At 43.1% G+C, this 15,120-nt stretch overlaps 1 protein-coding gene across 11 annotated transcripts in view; it reads right to left on the reverse strand.

The window, feature by feature from the left end:
- The window catches only part of NBEA (neurobeachin), a 580,876-nt gene that overhangs the window by 373,355 nt on the left and 192,401 nt on the right, over positions 1-15,120 (reverse strand). For all 11 annotated transcript variants that reach the window (XM_044287233.1, XM_044287230.1, XM_044287232.1 and 8 more), the window contains 2 exons: positions 13,832-13,940; positions 1,979-2,060 (listed from right to left, as the gene is read on the reverse strand). In XM_044287233.1, coding sequence (XP_044143168.1) covers positions 1,979-2,060; positions 13,832-13,940 — 191 coding nt within the window. The remainder of the gene's footprint in view (positions 1-1,978; positions 2,061-13,831; positions 13,941-15,120) is intronic.

A 15,120-nucleotide genomic window follows, 5' to 3' on the forward strand; every position in this document is an offset into this window, starting at 1 on the left:
AATGGTGTTCATGACGGATCAGTCATGGCTATATAAGACATAATACAACCGGATCCGTTCATGACGGATGCATGCAGTTGTATTATGGTAACAGAAGCGTTTTTGCAGATCCATGACAGATCCGCAAAAAACGCTAATGTGAAAGTAGCCTAACCTACATGACACAAAAAAAATCCTCGGTGCTAATTTTCGGCATTAAGGAATTGTTTGTACCATGTGACCACGGAGTGAGAGTGAAGCGCTAGCCATTACTCACCACTCCCGCCGGCAAAGGCATACACTATGACCTAACGCTGTGTGACATCAGGTCCCAGTGCATCGCATGAGGAGGATGGTGGAAGAGCTGTGGAGTGTCAGCGCACCCCTAGCAGGAAAGGTAAGAATTTGATTTCACTGGCGCTGGGGACAGATGGCACCGGTGGTAGCCGATGGCACTGGGGAGAGCCGATGGCCTTGCGGTTCGCGGCAAACTTTGCTCGTTCGCGATTCGCCGAACATTTAAACATATGGAGATGTCCGCCAGTGCCATATTCTATTACATTGTGAAGAACTTTGACCCATGACACATCCATCAGGTGGGACAGGACAGCCAATTGATCTGGCCGCCATTTTACATTCAGTCTTTTGCCAGTGTAGGGAGAGGTTGGTGTGTGGAGCAGGGACAGGCTGTTAGGGACACCAAACGCTAGCTAATAGGGCCACAAAAATCCTTTTAAGTACTGGTATAGGTGTGCTATCGATAGGTGTGACATACTTATAATATACTTTCTAACATAGAAAGTATATTATAGTGAATTTGTATTGTGCAGCAGTTGTGTGCGGTTCTGCTGCTATACCGCAGCCACACAGAGTGCCAAACGCTACTGGTGTGATATACCATTCCCCCCCCCCCCCCCCCCCCAAAAAAAACTGATTGAAGCAGGGGTGTGATATACTAATAATATACTTTCTATATAGTGCATTTGGGTAGTGCAGCATTGGTTTGCGGTTTTGCTGCGTTACCTCAGCTACAGATAGTGACAAACGCTATTGGAACAACGTACTCTGGTGGCCTAAAAAACTTTTTCTACGCTCCAACAGGACACATTTCAGAGAATTTCCCTTTTAAGACGCATAAAAAGGGCCCCTGATTAAGATACATATTTTTTGTGGGAATTTTTGTCATTGATCCCCCTCTGGTATGTCCCTGTTGTGGGACTATTTGTGCACTTCTAGTAAGTGTTGGCTGTCTGGAAATATGAGCTGAAGGTTTTTCAGGATCGCCTGCCATTAAAGTAAATGGGGCCGGCCGCGAACTTGCGGTTCTCGAACATTTGATCGCGTTCGTGAACTGTCTCAGCCGATGTTCGTCCGTCACTACCAGGGAAAGCCGATGGCACCGGGAGGAACTGATGGCATAGAAGTGGGTGATGTCGCTGAGGACTGATGGCATGGCCGGCTGATAAGTTTTTTTTTTTTTATATAGTCACAGTTAATAAATCAAGCTTAAGTCAGCTCAACCACGCTCACTTCCCACACACTTTTCAGGACTAGAATGATGAAAAAAAGCAAAATGTTACAATATTTTGGAGCAGAGAAGCAAAGAAAGTGGCCAAGCCCTATTTTCGACATTCCAAAGCCAGAATTTTAGAGCACAGGGCATGATCTTTGTAACAAGGCAGCGCTCCTCCGATAAGTATACTAAAGAAGTCCCATCTCTTTCTTTCTACTAAAAAGAAGCTACACTTTAATAAGGAGACAGATCATGAAATTAAGACTTGGGCACGTTCGATAACACAACCTGGTGAGCACAAGATTCTGGATGGGCTCTGTCTGCTGGCAGATAATTCATGAAGGCAATGGTAGGAGATGACACACAGGTTAGTTTCACAACATAGTAACCTGGTGAGATGGACATGTCACGTTCTAACAGACAAAACAAATGTACGGTAAGTGGCTTCGGTAGAATCAGGTCATATCTACATTCACCGCTTCTTACTTGGATTCTGAATCTTTACAGTCGAGTCTGGTTCTGGGTGAGGTTTGTGGACAACTTGAGTGCAAACCTGCTCCGTCAAGATCTGCAGGGAATAAGAATTGCATTTAGTCATTACAACTTCCATTCAGATTTTCCTTATTAACATCATATTAGTATACACTTAGGATGAGATGAGAATGTGGCCATCACCAAGTATCACCTCTTGGTGACAGATCAGTGACTACTATGCATGCCTCTATGACTCACTCAAAGCCATTCTGCTCAGTTGACAGACTGTGAGGTGGCACATTATTGGAATGAGATGAGCGGGATCATCATTGCCCTCATCTAGGCTTTTCTGGCCAAGCTGTTAGGAGGTGGTAAGAGCTTGGTTACATGAGGGAATGCACACATGGTGAACAGGCTTCAAACAGCTCTGAAGACCACCAGTAGAGAGGATTATTTGATCCTCTGACAAGCACGAGCAGCTCCCACACTTTCACTCCCCACCATCCAGACAAGGTGGCACTTACTCCTCTCTCTGCCCAGACCATTTCAGGCACTTAGCAGAAGGAGATTTGGTGCAACCGTGTACATTGTGTGTCCACTGACAGCCAGCCACCATTCACCTTCATTTGCCGTGGTGTCATGAACGAGAGACCTGGACTGCTACGGACTGGAACCATATAGTCCTTAGAGACAAATCCAGGTTCAGTGCGGGATCCCATAACAGTTGGAGTATGGAGGCCTTGTGGTCAGTCACCCCTAGTAGTTATTTGAGGGACAGGACACTAACATCTTAGTGATATGTGCAGCCACATGTATTGCCTCTCATGGTAGGGCTTCCAACTGGCATTGTCAAGCAGGATAATGCTCACCCACAGGGGTTTCCCAGGAATGTCTTCACCAGATTGCAATACTTCCTTGGCCTGCCTAGTCACCAGATTTATCACCAATTAAGCATTTATGGAACCAGATGGGGTGCAAGCTTAGGGAACCTACAAGTGTGCAGGATCTACACGCCAAGCTGCAACATCTGACTAAGGCCTCTGCCCCAGTTATGCCAGTTTTTTCTGCTCTGCACTAATGAGGGGCAATCAACCCGAAACAGCTGTCTGCAGATGAGGTACTGGCTTAGCTATTTTCCAAAAGGTTGAGCACTGACTTATAGGATATCTTACATCAGGTGGCATTAGTGGCTCAGCTTTCTCTTCTTTTTGGAAAGAGCTAATCTGCATGACTCAGATTGGTCGATTAAGGCTCATCCCACATTCCATTTTTATTTATTTTTTATGTCCATGATCTGCCAGTATTTTGGCATGCTAAGCTCAGACTGAAATGAGTGAGAAACGAGTTACAGTATGTGGGTAGGTGGAATTTACCGTTCTGACAGAATCGCACGGTATGCTGTGTGTCCCTGCCAGATATCTATCTACAGAATTACACCAATGGCAATATGTCAGAACAATGCAGTAGATTCAAGGTGTCGCATGGAAACAAAGTATTATAAATAATTATAATGCTGTGCGATCCCGTCAGAATTGGAAAGAGTGGAGTATGCCGAGTGATGTGTCTGGAGTAATTTTTGCCTGGTCCATCAGCGGCCATCTTATGGACAGGTCTCCTGTCTGTACAGCATAGGTGGTGATATTAGTGTCATATAGTCATCTTACATACACATTGGTCAAAAGCAGCCAGAAAGTGGCCCACCACCTTAATTCCTTTCTAGTAAGGATTGGAGGAATATATATGGATGAGACATGAAGTCAAACACTGCGGTCTGGTAGATCCAAGCAGGAGGTGCTTGTGAATTATTAGTAGCCATCATGAATTTTCATTGGCCATTCGATTATTCACTGCAAATACAAGAACTTGTCTTCACAGGTTTTAATCAACACCGTTTAGTAAGGGCAAAACTAAGCATTAGCGTCTCCACTGTACATAGTCTGACACTGAATGAAATGGGCATTAAATGCTGCCGCTAATTTCCTAACACATATGCCTTGGAGAAGAGAAAGGAAAAAAATCTGTTGAGTTTTAAAGGTCATGTGCATCACATTGTGTAAATGCAATACTTATAGCTACTGTCTCAAATAGCTGAAGACAAGGAGTACAGCATCATGGAGGAGCTGAGACGTGTCACATTTAACCTTACAATACAGTAAATCTCTGCAGTGCTGGGCCGGCATCCTGATAATGTGTCTCAGAGATGAATTACCTATACTGTCATGACAATTATTATGGCCTGCAGTAAAACAGATGAGTTTTGGTTTATTTGCCCGGACCATGCAATTCACTTGTGGTACAGTTTCTGGGTACAAATCCTAAATGTGGCAGTAATAACAGAAACCTTTAGGCTACTCTCGTTTGGAAGTGAATGCAGCATTTAAACTAAAGGGATTGTCCAGGGTAAAAAAAACTAACAAACATGGCTGCTTCCTTCCAAAAACATTCAGCCCGAATGACTTCAGTGCACAAATACCAAAAACAACCCATGGACAGGTGTGGTGGTGTGTTTCACAACCCCTAATGATAAAGCATGTCCTGATGTGATTTGGGAGCTTCCACTCCTTTGCTATGATGAGTATCTTTAAGGTGCAAGTCATTTTTTTTCACAAAGACCTGTATTGTGCGGGCCCATGGTCATTTCAGGCCTACCAAACTTCAATCTACGGCATCTTCTCAACACCTTCTGTCTCTTCTGCATCAGCCAAGTCAATCCACATACCTAACTATTTATCCATCTAGACCAGGGATGCTCAACCTGCGGCCCTCCAGCTGTTGCATAACTACAACTCCCAGCATTCCCAGACAGCCTACAGCAGGGCATGATGGGAGTTGTAGTTTTACAACGGCTTGAGGGCCGCAGGTTGAGCATCCTTGATCTAGACCTATCACCACCTGCTGCCCTCTCTTTACCTATCTACAAAGTGTATATTTAACTATAGGGATAATTTTGCGTATTATGTTGCTAGTTGTTTTACTGCCTGAATAAACGCCTAAAAAGAAACTTTATTATTATATTTATTAAAATAGTGGCAACCTACCACACGATGAACTCATCAGGCTTAAGTCTGGAGGAATGGCTCACACCACAATTGTATGGGTGTGTGAGCCATTCCTCCAGACTTAAGCCTGATGAGTTCATCATGTGGTACCTATCTACAAAGTGTACCTAAGAATGTATGACCTCTTCAACGTAGGATATTTTGTTTAACGGTTATGGACACCTTTAGAGACTAATGGGGCACACTTATTAAGAGCAAGGTTTTAGACGCCAGTCTTAATAAAGCCCCATAGCTGACGCAGGCCTCTCCATAACTTCAGCGCATCCAGAGCCAGTTCTAGATGTAACACAGATTCTGAGCCGGGCAAAGTCGCAGATTGCGGTTCTGCGCCAGAATTCTTTATTTTTTTTTTTATTTTTTTTTTATAATTTAGATGATTTTGTAATTGGTATTATTTAAAATAAACAACATTTATATAAATATTCATATTTTGTATCAATAAAGGGGTTGTGCAGCCAGTACATTCTGATGAGCTAGGATAGTTCATCAATATCTGATCGGTGGTGGTCCATTTGCAGACACCCCCACCAATCAGCTGTTTGGAGAGGAGGTGTCTCTTATAAGAGCACTGCTTTCTTTCCAAGGTTACACTGCGCGTCATCTCGCTTGTAGCGGCGGTGCAGTGTAATTACAAGTGTTCACCCCATTCAAGTGAATGGAACAAGCACCTGTAATTACACTTCACTGCTGAGACTTCCGAGGCAATGCGGAGTGTAATCTTGAAAACACCACCACTGATCTGATATTGATGACCTATCCTGAGGATAGGTCATCAATATGTACTGGTTGCACAATCCATTTAAGGTTTCACAGCACATAGCAGCTGCAGAATACCATTCTGTGATAAATCCTTTAGACTGGCTGTGTAATTCCTTGTTCTCCATCTGCTCTCCTGGACATTGTTTTTAAGATGATTTGTGGCATCAGCTTAGAAGCTTATTCAGACGAAGAGAGAGAAGGGCTGGAGAACAAGCAATAAATTATATACTCGGTCTTGATGTATTTATCACAGAATGGCATTCTACAGCTGCTGTGTCACAGGGTGAAACCTTGTAGCTGCAGCTAAATTTTAATAAAAACATATTACAAAAGAGTTTTTTTATGTGCAAAATACATCTAAATTCACAAAAAAATGGCTCCAAAATTGTCCATAGCCTTTAAAAAAAATTTGTGGGGTAAGTTATAGTCATCGGCATTGTCCTTATTCACACCACAGTAGCACAGGCTTTCCCTGACCCTGGTCAAAACCTAGCCTTAAGAAGGGCTTTCCTTTAGCCCGAAACGTTTTGTTGTGTACCACCATGTCTGTCTGAAAAAAATACACTAATTTGCATATCTACCATTTGGGGTGCTGTCTATTTGTATATATACTACAAGTGTGGATCCTGAGGTGGAGTCAGGAACAGAACCGTGACGATCACGCTAAAATAAGCCAGACTATTGCTGAGCGCTGTGACTATTTGGGATTATACTATTCACACCACAGTAGCAGCACACATCTCAATCCCTTATGCGATTTAAGTTCACTTCTACATCTGTATAGTGAGGTCACCTGCTAGCAGGACTCTGCAGAAAAGGCTGATGGCTCTTTACTGTAGGGACAATGAAGTCGCCAGCAATCTGCCTGGCAATATATGAGGCTGGTGAACTATCTTGGGGCCACTGGTGTTGCCACATTATTGAGTAGTTAGGGCGGTTTCACATCCCGTTTTAAACCTCTGTTAAAACTTTTTTTTTTTTTTTTACAACGGTGAAAGGTTGCCACTGTATAATATCAGTCTGAGGCATCCGCTTAATGTATTTTTTTTATTTTTTATGTGTTAAACGGATAGAAAAACGTGACGTGAACCCAGCCTTACACATAAGGACACTTTGTGGGCAAAATGTTCCTACCTGGCTTTTTGGAAGATGAAAAACAAAATGGAACATGCAAGTGCACTAATGATGGGTTCTCTAGCATCTCTGTATTCCTGTCCTGAAAGGACGAGGGGCTGGATACAGGGAGGCACAGGGGCCAGCACACCACTTCCTCTGGGTGCTTGCTTCATCAGGACAAGGAAAACGTAACCGCTATGGATGTAATTATTCAGATTAATGTCACCTAATTCCTTCTCATGCCATATACTTTATAATTGCTACAGACATATCTGTTCCCAGTCACACTGGTTTCTGAGCACTTTGTGTGCATTTGACTAAACCGATATGAAATTTAATCACGCAAGCTGCACTACAGGGGCTTTTAGGAGAGCATTAGAGATCTGTGATCCATCTTTAAAATGGAGGCTTGTTGGAAGGAGAGAGGAGAGGAAGAAATAATTAAATCCTGGCCAATTTCCAAGAACAGCTGAATATTTTTACATGGAAAGTCAGGAGGAGTAGCGTGACTGCCACAAGCATGTAACTGGAAATGTTGTCAGATGATATTCTGCCATACCTTCTACAAATCCAGAAAACGACAGGACGCCCAAACCTAACATGCATTCCCAAAGCGTGAAAATACTCCTGCGTCCAGGGAACTGTTAGCTTTAAAAGGTGGTGTTTTTTACTGCACTGTATGTATTATACAAAATAAAACATTTCTGGAATTAGTTGTCACTAAAGGGGTTGTTTGGCCTAAAGACCAGTAAGTGCACCCATAATGGTGGTGCTAAAATAAATGGGCTATCAGCAAGTGCATGGCGTATTTTATTTTTCTGGGGCCAGGCTTTAATTTTGTTGTTGGGTTGGACAACCCCTTTAAGAACTGATAACCTATTCTCGAAATACAGTAGATCATCAATAGCTGATCAGTGGTGGTCCATCAGTTGTCAGACGTGCGCTGCGGCCTCTTCCTCTGCCTGTGATGTTGTCCATCAGTCAAACATCTGGTGACTGGGGATATTGTGCAACCAATAGCAGGCCGCGACGGGAATGAGTCTCCCTAACGCCACCCACAAAGCTAGGGAGGCTTGTTCCCATTGCGCCTGCTATTGGTGCCATCAGAAGCGGTGCGGGTTCTGAGGACAGGGGTAAGTATGACCAGTATGAGGGGGCCTGGGCATTATAGGTCTAGGATAACCCCGTTAAGTCCTGGACAATCCCTTTTTTAGCAGGTTCTCTTGTGCAGATTGCACTTATGGTGCAAACCATGTGCTGTTTGCATCCATATGTCTGTTCCACAAATTATAGAACATGTCCTATTCTGGTCTGCAAAATGAGGTCCAAGGACCCACTCAAGTCAATGGATCCTCAAAAAAGATGCAGATGGCACGCAGAGGGTATCCGTATTTTGAAGATCTGCGGTTTGTAGACCGTAAAACAGATATGGTTGTGTGCATGAGGCCTTAGCAGGGTGGAATGCAGTCACCTAAATCGGCACGAAAACATGGTCCCCACTGAGATTTTTTGATGGACCCTCTTTGTCTTCATGTAAAGCTCTTGGGTACAGTATAAGCAATGTATTTATTAGAAGCAGCATATGCAGCAAAAAAGAAGAGGTAGAGGCGCTCATAGGGTAGTATTTTTATTTTTTTTGAGAACTAGGTTGAAAGCAATAAATAGTTAGGCTCGCCTTTACGTGTTGTGTGTACATAGGCACAACACTCGTGAGTAGTGTTGAGCGAACTTGTGATTTAAAGTTCGGCGTCTAAAGTTCGGGTTATCGAAGAATCGTGTTATGGATTCTAAATTCCGTTATGTTCCGTGGTAGCGGAATCCATAATGAGATTCTTAGATAACCCGAACTTTAGACGCCGAACTTAAAACCCAAGTTCGCTCAACACTACTCATGAGAGCAGATGGTCGGTGCTGCCAGTATTGTTCACTCCTTGCTAGTGGGGCTGCCAGTTCTTCAAAGGAATGTTAAAGTGGACAATAGAAAGCGATGGACTGTAAAAGTCCGTAAGGTTCGATACTTCTTGGCGCAAAAACTCAACCTCAATGTATTGAAGATAATTCCTTTTTATTGAGATGTAGGTGACAACGCGTTTTGAAGTGGATATACTCCTTTTTCAAGTCTGCAAGTCCTGTGCTCACGAGACAAGAAGGGTCATTTTTTGCTGCGAGCTCGTGTCCTCCTAATCCAGATGAAAACCACGCCATCTGGATTAGGAGGACACGAGCCTGCAGCACAAAATGTCCCTTCTTGTCTCATGAGCACAGACTTACAGACTTGAAAAAGGAGTATTGAAGGATTTATCTTCAATACATTGAGGTTGAGTTTTTGCGCCAAGAAGTATCGAACCTTACGGACTTTTACCGTCCATATCTTTCTATAATCTTCTTATTTATTAGAAGGCAGAGCTTAAAGCAAACCTGTCACATTAAAAACGTAGTCCAGCAGATTGCTAAATTTCATCTCCTTTTATGCTTAGGAGTCCAGTGGGCAGGCCTTCTAAGCCACACCTGTATGGAGAAAGCAATCAATCACTGAGAAGGACCGCTGACTGGACTCCTACAAACTATACTGCCTTCAGATGAAAATACATTTTCAATGAGACAGGTTCACTATAATAAAAAAAAATAATAATAGTTGTGCATGCGCCGTTCTGATTACACGCAATCTAATAATATAATATAATCGCACTACACAAAAGACACATGAAAAAGCAGCAGACAATGGTCTGACATGGGGTGAACCGTTCAAAGGGTGCAGAAGAAGCTGTCAGCAGAAAGCAGAATTCATAAGCAACCACTGCGCAACTCAGCAGAGGGCGGATATAAGGAAAATATAGAAGATATCTTCAAGTAACTCCTTTAAATTCCATAAATCGACCCCACTGGTCCTGGATGAATCATCTTATACTTACTGTGGGGGTCATTTATGAAAGCAGATATGTCAGTTTTGTGGCATAAAAAAAGTCACAAGTCATGGTAACTGCAACATTTTTGTGACATTTGGTGATCCTCACCACTTTTCACAGTGGTCAAGGTTTAAGACTAGCGGGGAGCGAACTTGCAAATTTCAAGTTCGGCGTTCGGGTTATCTAAGAATTTCCTAATGGATTCCACTACCACGGACCTTAACGGACTTCTATGATGGCGTGCACCACGGAAGCCTATAAGAGGCGTTCCGTATTGCATTCAGTCATAATAGAAGTCTATGCTGGCCATAGACTCTTATAGGCTTCCGTGGTGCAGACACACAAAGCAAGGACACACTCAAAACTGACACAAAAACAACCTTAGATGATAAATGTGTATAAAATAGTGAACAGATGCAGCAGAGCTAAGCTAGTAAATGAGGTGGCCCTGGCTTTTCTGCCATGTCTGTTTTAGTAAATATACATATTCCCCATCTTAATACTACAGTAACGCTGTCTACAGCATCCGTAAATCTGCCCTGAATAGTATTTCATGTATTTACCTAATAAGACATGTCAGGAGTGGTGACCGATCCTCTCTAAACTCCTTTAAGATGCAGGTAGACCCCACAGAGACTAAGAACTGTCCGTCAGCTGGTTTGCCTCCCCTCCCTACTGAAATACACGATCTACATATTAGCTCTCCTCCAGACAGAACAACATAAATAAGAACATGAATAAACCGCTGTTGCATCGACTGGAGGAGTGCTGCAGTTTTTCTTCTCTCATATAATTTGGGATTATGAGCCAGGATCTGACACTGCATGTACCCGCCAATATAATATTGAACATATCCACATTGGTGTACTCCATGTGCTGCTGACTTCTACCTTTTGCGTAAAAAAAAAGTAGTATAGTCACTCACTCATTTAATGTCTGTAGAGTGACACCTGCTGTTTGTTCTTCTACTTATTTCTCTGTCCACCTCGCTGGGGTGGACGCACATGCTCAGAACAATCTGGCAACTGCCACCAGCCCTATCTTCTGTTAGAAGCTGTGATGGTGGAGAGTGTTGCAGCAGAAAGGACATACCCCTGGGGAAAGGACGTGCCCCCTGAGCTGACAGTTTGAAATAAATTGATTAATAAATGGGGAGAGCTGGTTCTAGCTTTGTTATGTGCTATATGCATTCTGATTTCAATTTTTTACATTAATCATGGGATAACCCTTTAAACTATTACTCAGGGTTTCATCGAAACCAGAGAGCAAATTTACCTACTTTTTCCCAGGAAGCATAGCCTGTAAGACTTCCCAACCCAACTTCTTATCCACAAGAAGGAGAATGCATATTTCTGACAGATATATCACCAGCTTAGGGTAGTTTCACACTGGCGTTATTCTTTTCCGGGATTGAGTTCCGTCCTGGGGGCTCAATACCGGAAAAAAACTGATCAGTTTAATCCTAATGCATTCTGAATGGAGAGCAATCCGTTCAGTATGCATTAGTTCAGTCCTTCTTACGGTACTTGAATTCCGGCACACTTGCACACTTAATTTCCTTTGAAATGTATTACTGCGCAGACCTTCAAAAATGTGAATAATAATAAATACCGCATCCGTTTTTCCGGATTAAAAACAACGCAAGTGTGAAAGTACCCTTAAAAGGCAAGTAACATTTTGAGCTGCTGAAGGCCGATGCACAAGACTAATAAACATCACAAGACCAGTCACACAGCTCCAGCCGTCTTCCTCTATGAAATTACATTACGCTGCTAGATAATGGATCCTAAAATATTCTCTAAACGTAAGGAAAACAGATAATGAGATTACCCAGCGATATAAGCAGAGGACAGCTAGGAAGTAAACATACATCTCTGGTGCCACCGCGCTTACACAGTGACGCCAGGGAGGAGACAAACGTTACCCATCTGCAGAAGAAAACTGCAGCAAGCAAATCCAAAAGGTACAGACATTCAAACCAGGGGCCACAGTGCACAGACGATGCGGGGTAAGGAGAGCCTCAACGTGGTCCACATGATATTATAAAGAATAAGTGTGCGCCTGAATCCTGGTGGAAATCTAATAAAGAATCTTCTATTCATGTGTACTCAGATTCAACATTGTACTTCCTACCATTAAAGAGCAGGACCAACTCTATTAAATGAGACATATTGGTAGGGTTAATCCTGCTGATTAAAGGATGCCTGCCTTGTGAAAATCGTTGCACCATTCCCGAGAAAGAGACTTTTATTCTTTATGCAAAGAAGGACTTCAGAGCGCTGAGGGGTGGGGCCAGCACTGGAAAGCTGAGGTGCATGAGAGGCTAGGCCCCACCCCTCACGGCACTGACGCCATCATTTGTATTGACAATAAAAGTATTTTTCTCGGGAACGCCGCAACAGATTTTCACCAGACAGGTATCATTTTAATCAGAAGGATTAACCCTACCCGACAGGTGCTCTTTAAAAGGTACATATTAACAGCCTACATGTAAATATTTCATGTTTTTTTTTTTTTTTTTTTTTTTTTTTTCAAAAATGAGTAAATGATTTTCTGGATATAATTTTTTTTTTAAGTTGCTCCATGTATTCTACTTCCTATCCTGGATCTTTTTAACTTCCTGTTTTGTTTGGACATTAAGTGCGGCATACAGCCTCGCTTGTCTTTCTCAGAGTGACTTAGGCTACTTTCACATATACGCTAAAGGAGTCCATTGACTATAATGGCACCCAAGGGGGATTCTGCCGCTTTCCAGCATTAGCGCTGGGTTTCGGATGGACAAAAATTATTGCAGGCATGCACCAGTTTTTGTCCGGCCAAAACCAGGCACCCATGCCGGAAACCAGCAAAACCTCTCTCAGATCCTATTGTAGTAAATTGGTTCCGGCAGTGACCGACTGGATCCGGTTAACTTCGGCAGGCTGTTCCTTTGCTGGAACAAACTGCTGGATACCTTTAGCGTAGATGTGAAACTCGCTCCACACATTACACTGATCAGTGCAATGCTCTTCTGTAGGCATCTTTATCTAGATCTATCAAGAGAACAATTGAGTTGCCATACTGTTATCCTAATTCTACTAATTTACTATTTTATTAACAGATAACATCTTTCCTGCACAGCAGTAGTAACCTAAACAATAGGTTTATCATCTCTATAGGATATTTCTCTCTCTGCGCTGACTGCTACAGAAGGACAATATTTAGTATTTCATTTCTATGGTATAATACTGCCAAAATGAAAGAAAAAAAAAACTGTCAAAAATTTGATTTAAATACCCTGACAGAAGTGTCCCTTTACCACTGCCATCTACTGCAAAGCAATTATATCCCTTACACTTGTATTGTGAGGCTACAAAGTCCTAGAACAGAGATTGCAGCCCAGAGGATGAAAGTGAGTGACTAATACGTGGGTAACAAGTCCCGATGATACCGCCACACAGAAATGTCACTGCTTTGATGAAAGAAGAGAATTTGAGCCCAAGTACAATGAAAGCACCTGTTTTTTTTTTGTTTTGTTTTTTAAATGCACAATATAAGAGGACAGGGACCAATGCACAGAATCCCGGGTAGAAGCTCGGCTCTCACTTGGGTCACAGGTTTAGTTTGGACCCGTGCAGTCCCACAAAGTTATATACCACTGTACGCCGCAGCACAAATACTGAAGAGTATGGATCACTGTATGAAAACACTCGGCGCTCGAGGCCCCCCAACAGTAAGAAAGCAAGAAAAAACCCACCAAGAAATCAGCATGTATTGGCACCAACTATCTCTATATTGTGCATAGTTATTGCGGCACGGATACATCCGCTATAGCTAAAGGTGACACCAAAAAACTGCAGGATGAACAATTTCAGGTCGCTATTCATCAACCACGTGGAGGAAAGAAGGGGAGCGTCTCACAGTGACAATTTGCTAAATAAATATCGGCGTTTCAGCCAATCCTTCTTGTCCTCGCAAGATAATTAAAGACATGACAAAACCCACTGGCGCCCTTTATATTACGACCTTCATCAGACGCAACGCACCTCATACAGGGTGTTGTACGTTGTGACGGTCACTGTGTTCGTATGCAGCATCAGCCTCTCTCCAAGTAATGTGAACAGGCTGTGAGTGTGCATGATTTCAACTTTTCGCCTGAAACGATAAGAAAAACTGATAAAGTGTAAGCAATCCCGAATCGGATATTGTAAATTAGTACGTTATTTGCATCAAATAGAGAGAAGGATGACTTTTAAGAGATTTTTCAGGATTCTGGCCACTGGTTCCCAATGAAAAAAAGATGAAAAAAATCATACTAGGTTGCTCCGACGCTCCGTTTGGCGATCTTCCAGTACCTGGCCTGTTTACTTGGGGCCAGGCTACAGACGGGGTCGCGAGCGCCATTGCAGTGCAGAGACACATGCAGTTCTGGGAGATGTAACCACTGAGGACAGTCATTGGTTTCTGCAGAGCATATGACCTTGTCTGTACCCCGACTGGAAGTAAACAGGCCAGGTTTGGAAGATCGCCAAATAGAGTGGCAGGTAACGGGCGAGTGTGATTTTTGCCACATGCTATAGGGGCTTGTTAAAATGCCCATGATTCAGAAAAACCTCTTTAAAATGTACCTCTAGTTTCAGAAAACCGTCAGAAGTTTTGATTGGTAAAGATCTGGGTACCGAGACCCCACAGGTCACTGGAACGATATTTAGCAGAGCACTGCCCCTTTGGCTTTGATCGTCTCTGCTGATCCTGGAGCGGCCAACAGAAAGTCAATGACTTCATACACCGTTCTGCTGACATCTCCGAGGAGAGCCATGTAAAGCTGAGTGCTTCTGCCTTCATTTCAGAGATCAGCTGGGGTCTCAGAACTTCAGACATAAGAGAATTTTTCTAAAACTTCAAGTCAACTTCAAAAGGTATCTGTCAGCAGAATCCTGCAGTAACCATAGGCAGCCTGAAGTACTGAGAAGCTCCTACCAGTTCATAACTGGACTGAAGAGAGACGGGCATAGGGAGAAGTGTCTGCTGGGCAGCTCCTCTCCGGCTCTGCCTAGGTTGGCCTGACTGGGGGTCGGGGCAGGGAGCCACATAGCGGATGCTTCTTCTCATGCCCGGCTCTGAAATGCTGCACCGCTTCCAAGTGAAACATAGATCTTTGTAGTTTGGGAGTCCGTCAATATTTCACGCGGCTGGTGGTTAGAGCGGCACAAACCTACTGACAGGTTCCTTTTTAATAACAAATTGGAGTAAATACAACAGAACCGCCAAACAAGAAGCGGTAATATAGTAACAGAAGAATCACATCCTACGGGGAGGACACATCAACACTCAC

The sequence above is a fragment of the Bufo gargarizans genome, chromosome 3, assembly GCF_014858855.1.
Source record: "Bufo gargarizans isolate SCDJY-AF-19 chromosome 3, ASM1485885v1, whole genome shotgun sequence".
NCBI classification, from domain to species: Eukaryota; Metazoa; Chordata; class Amphibia; order Anura; family Bufonidae; genus Bufo; species Bufo gargarizans.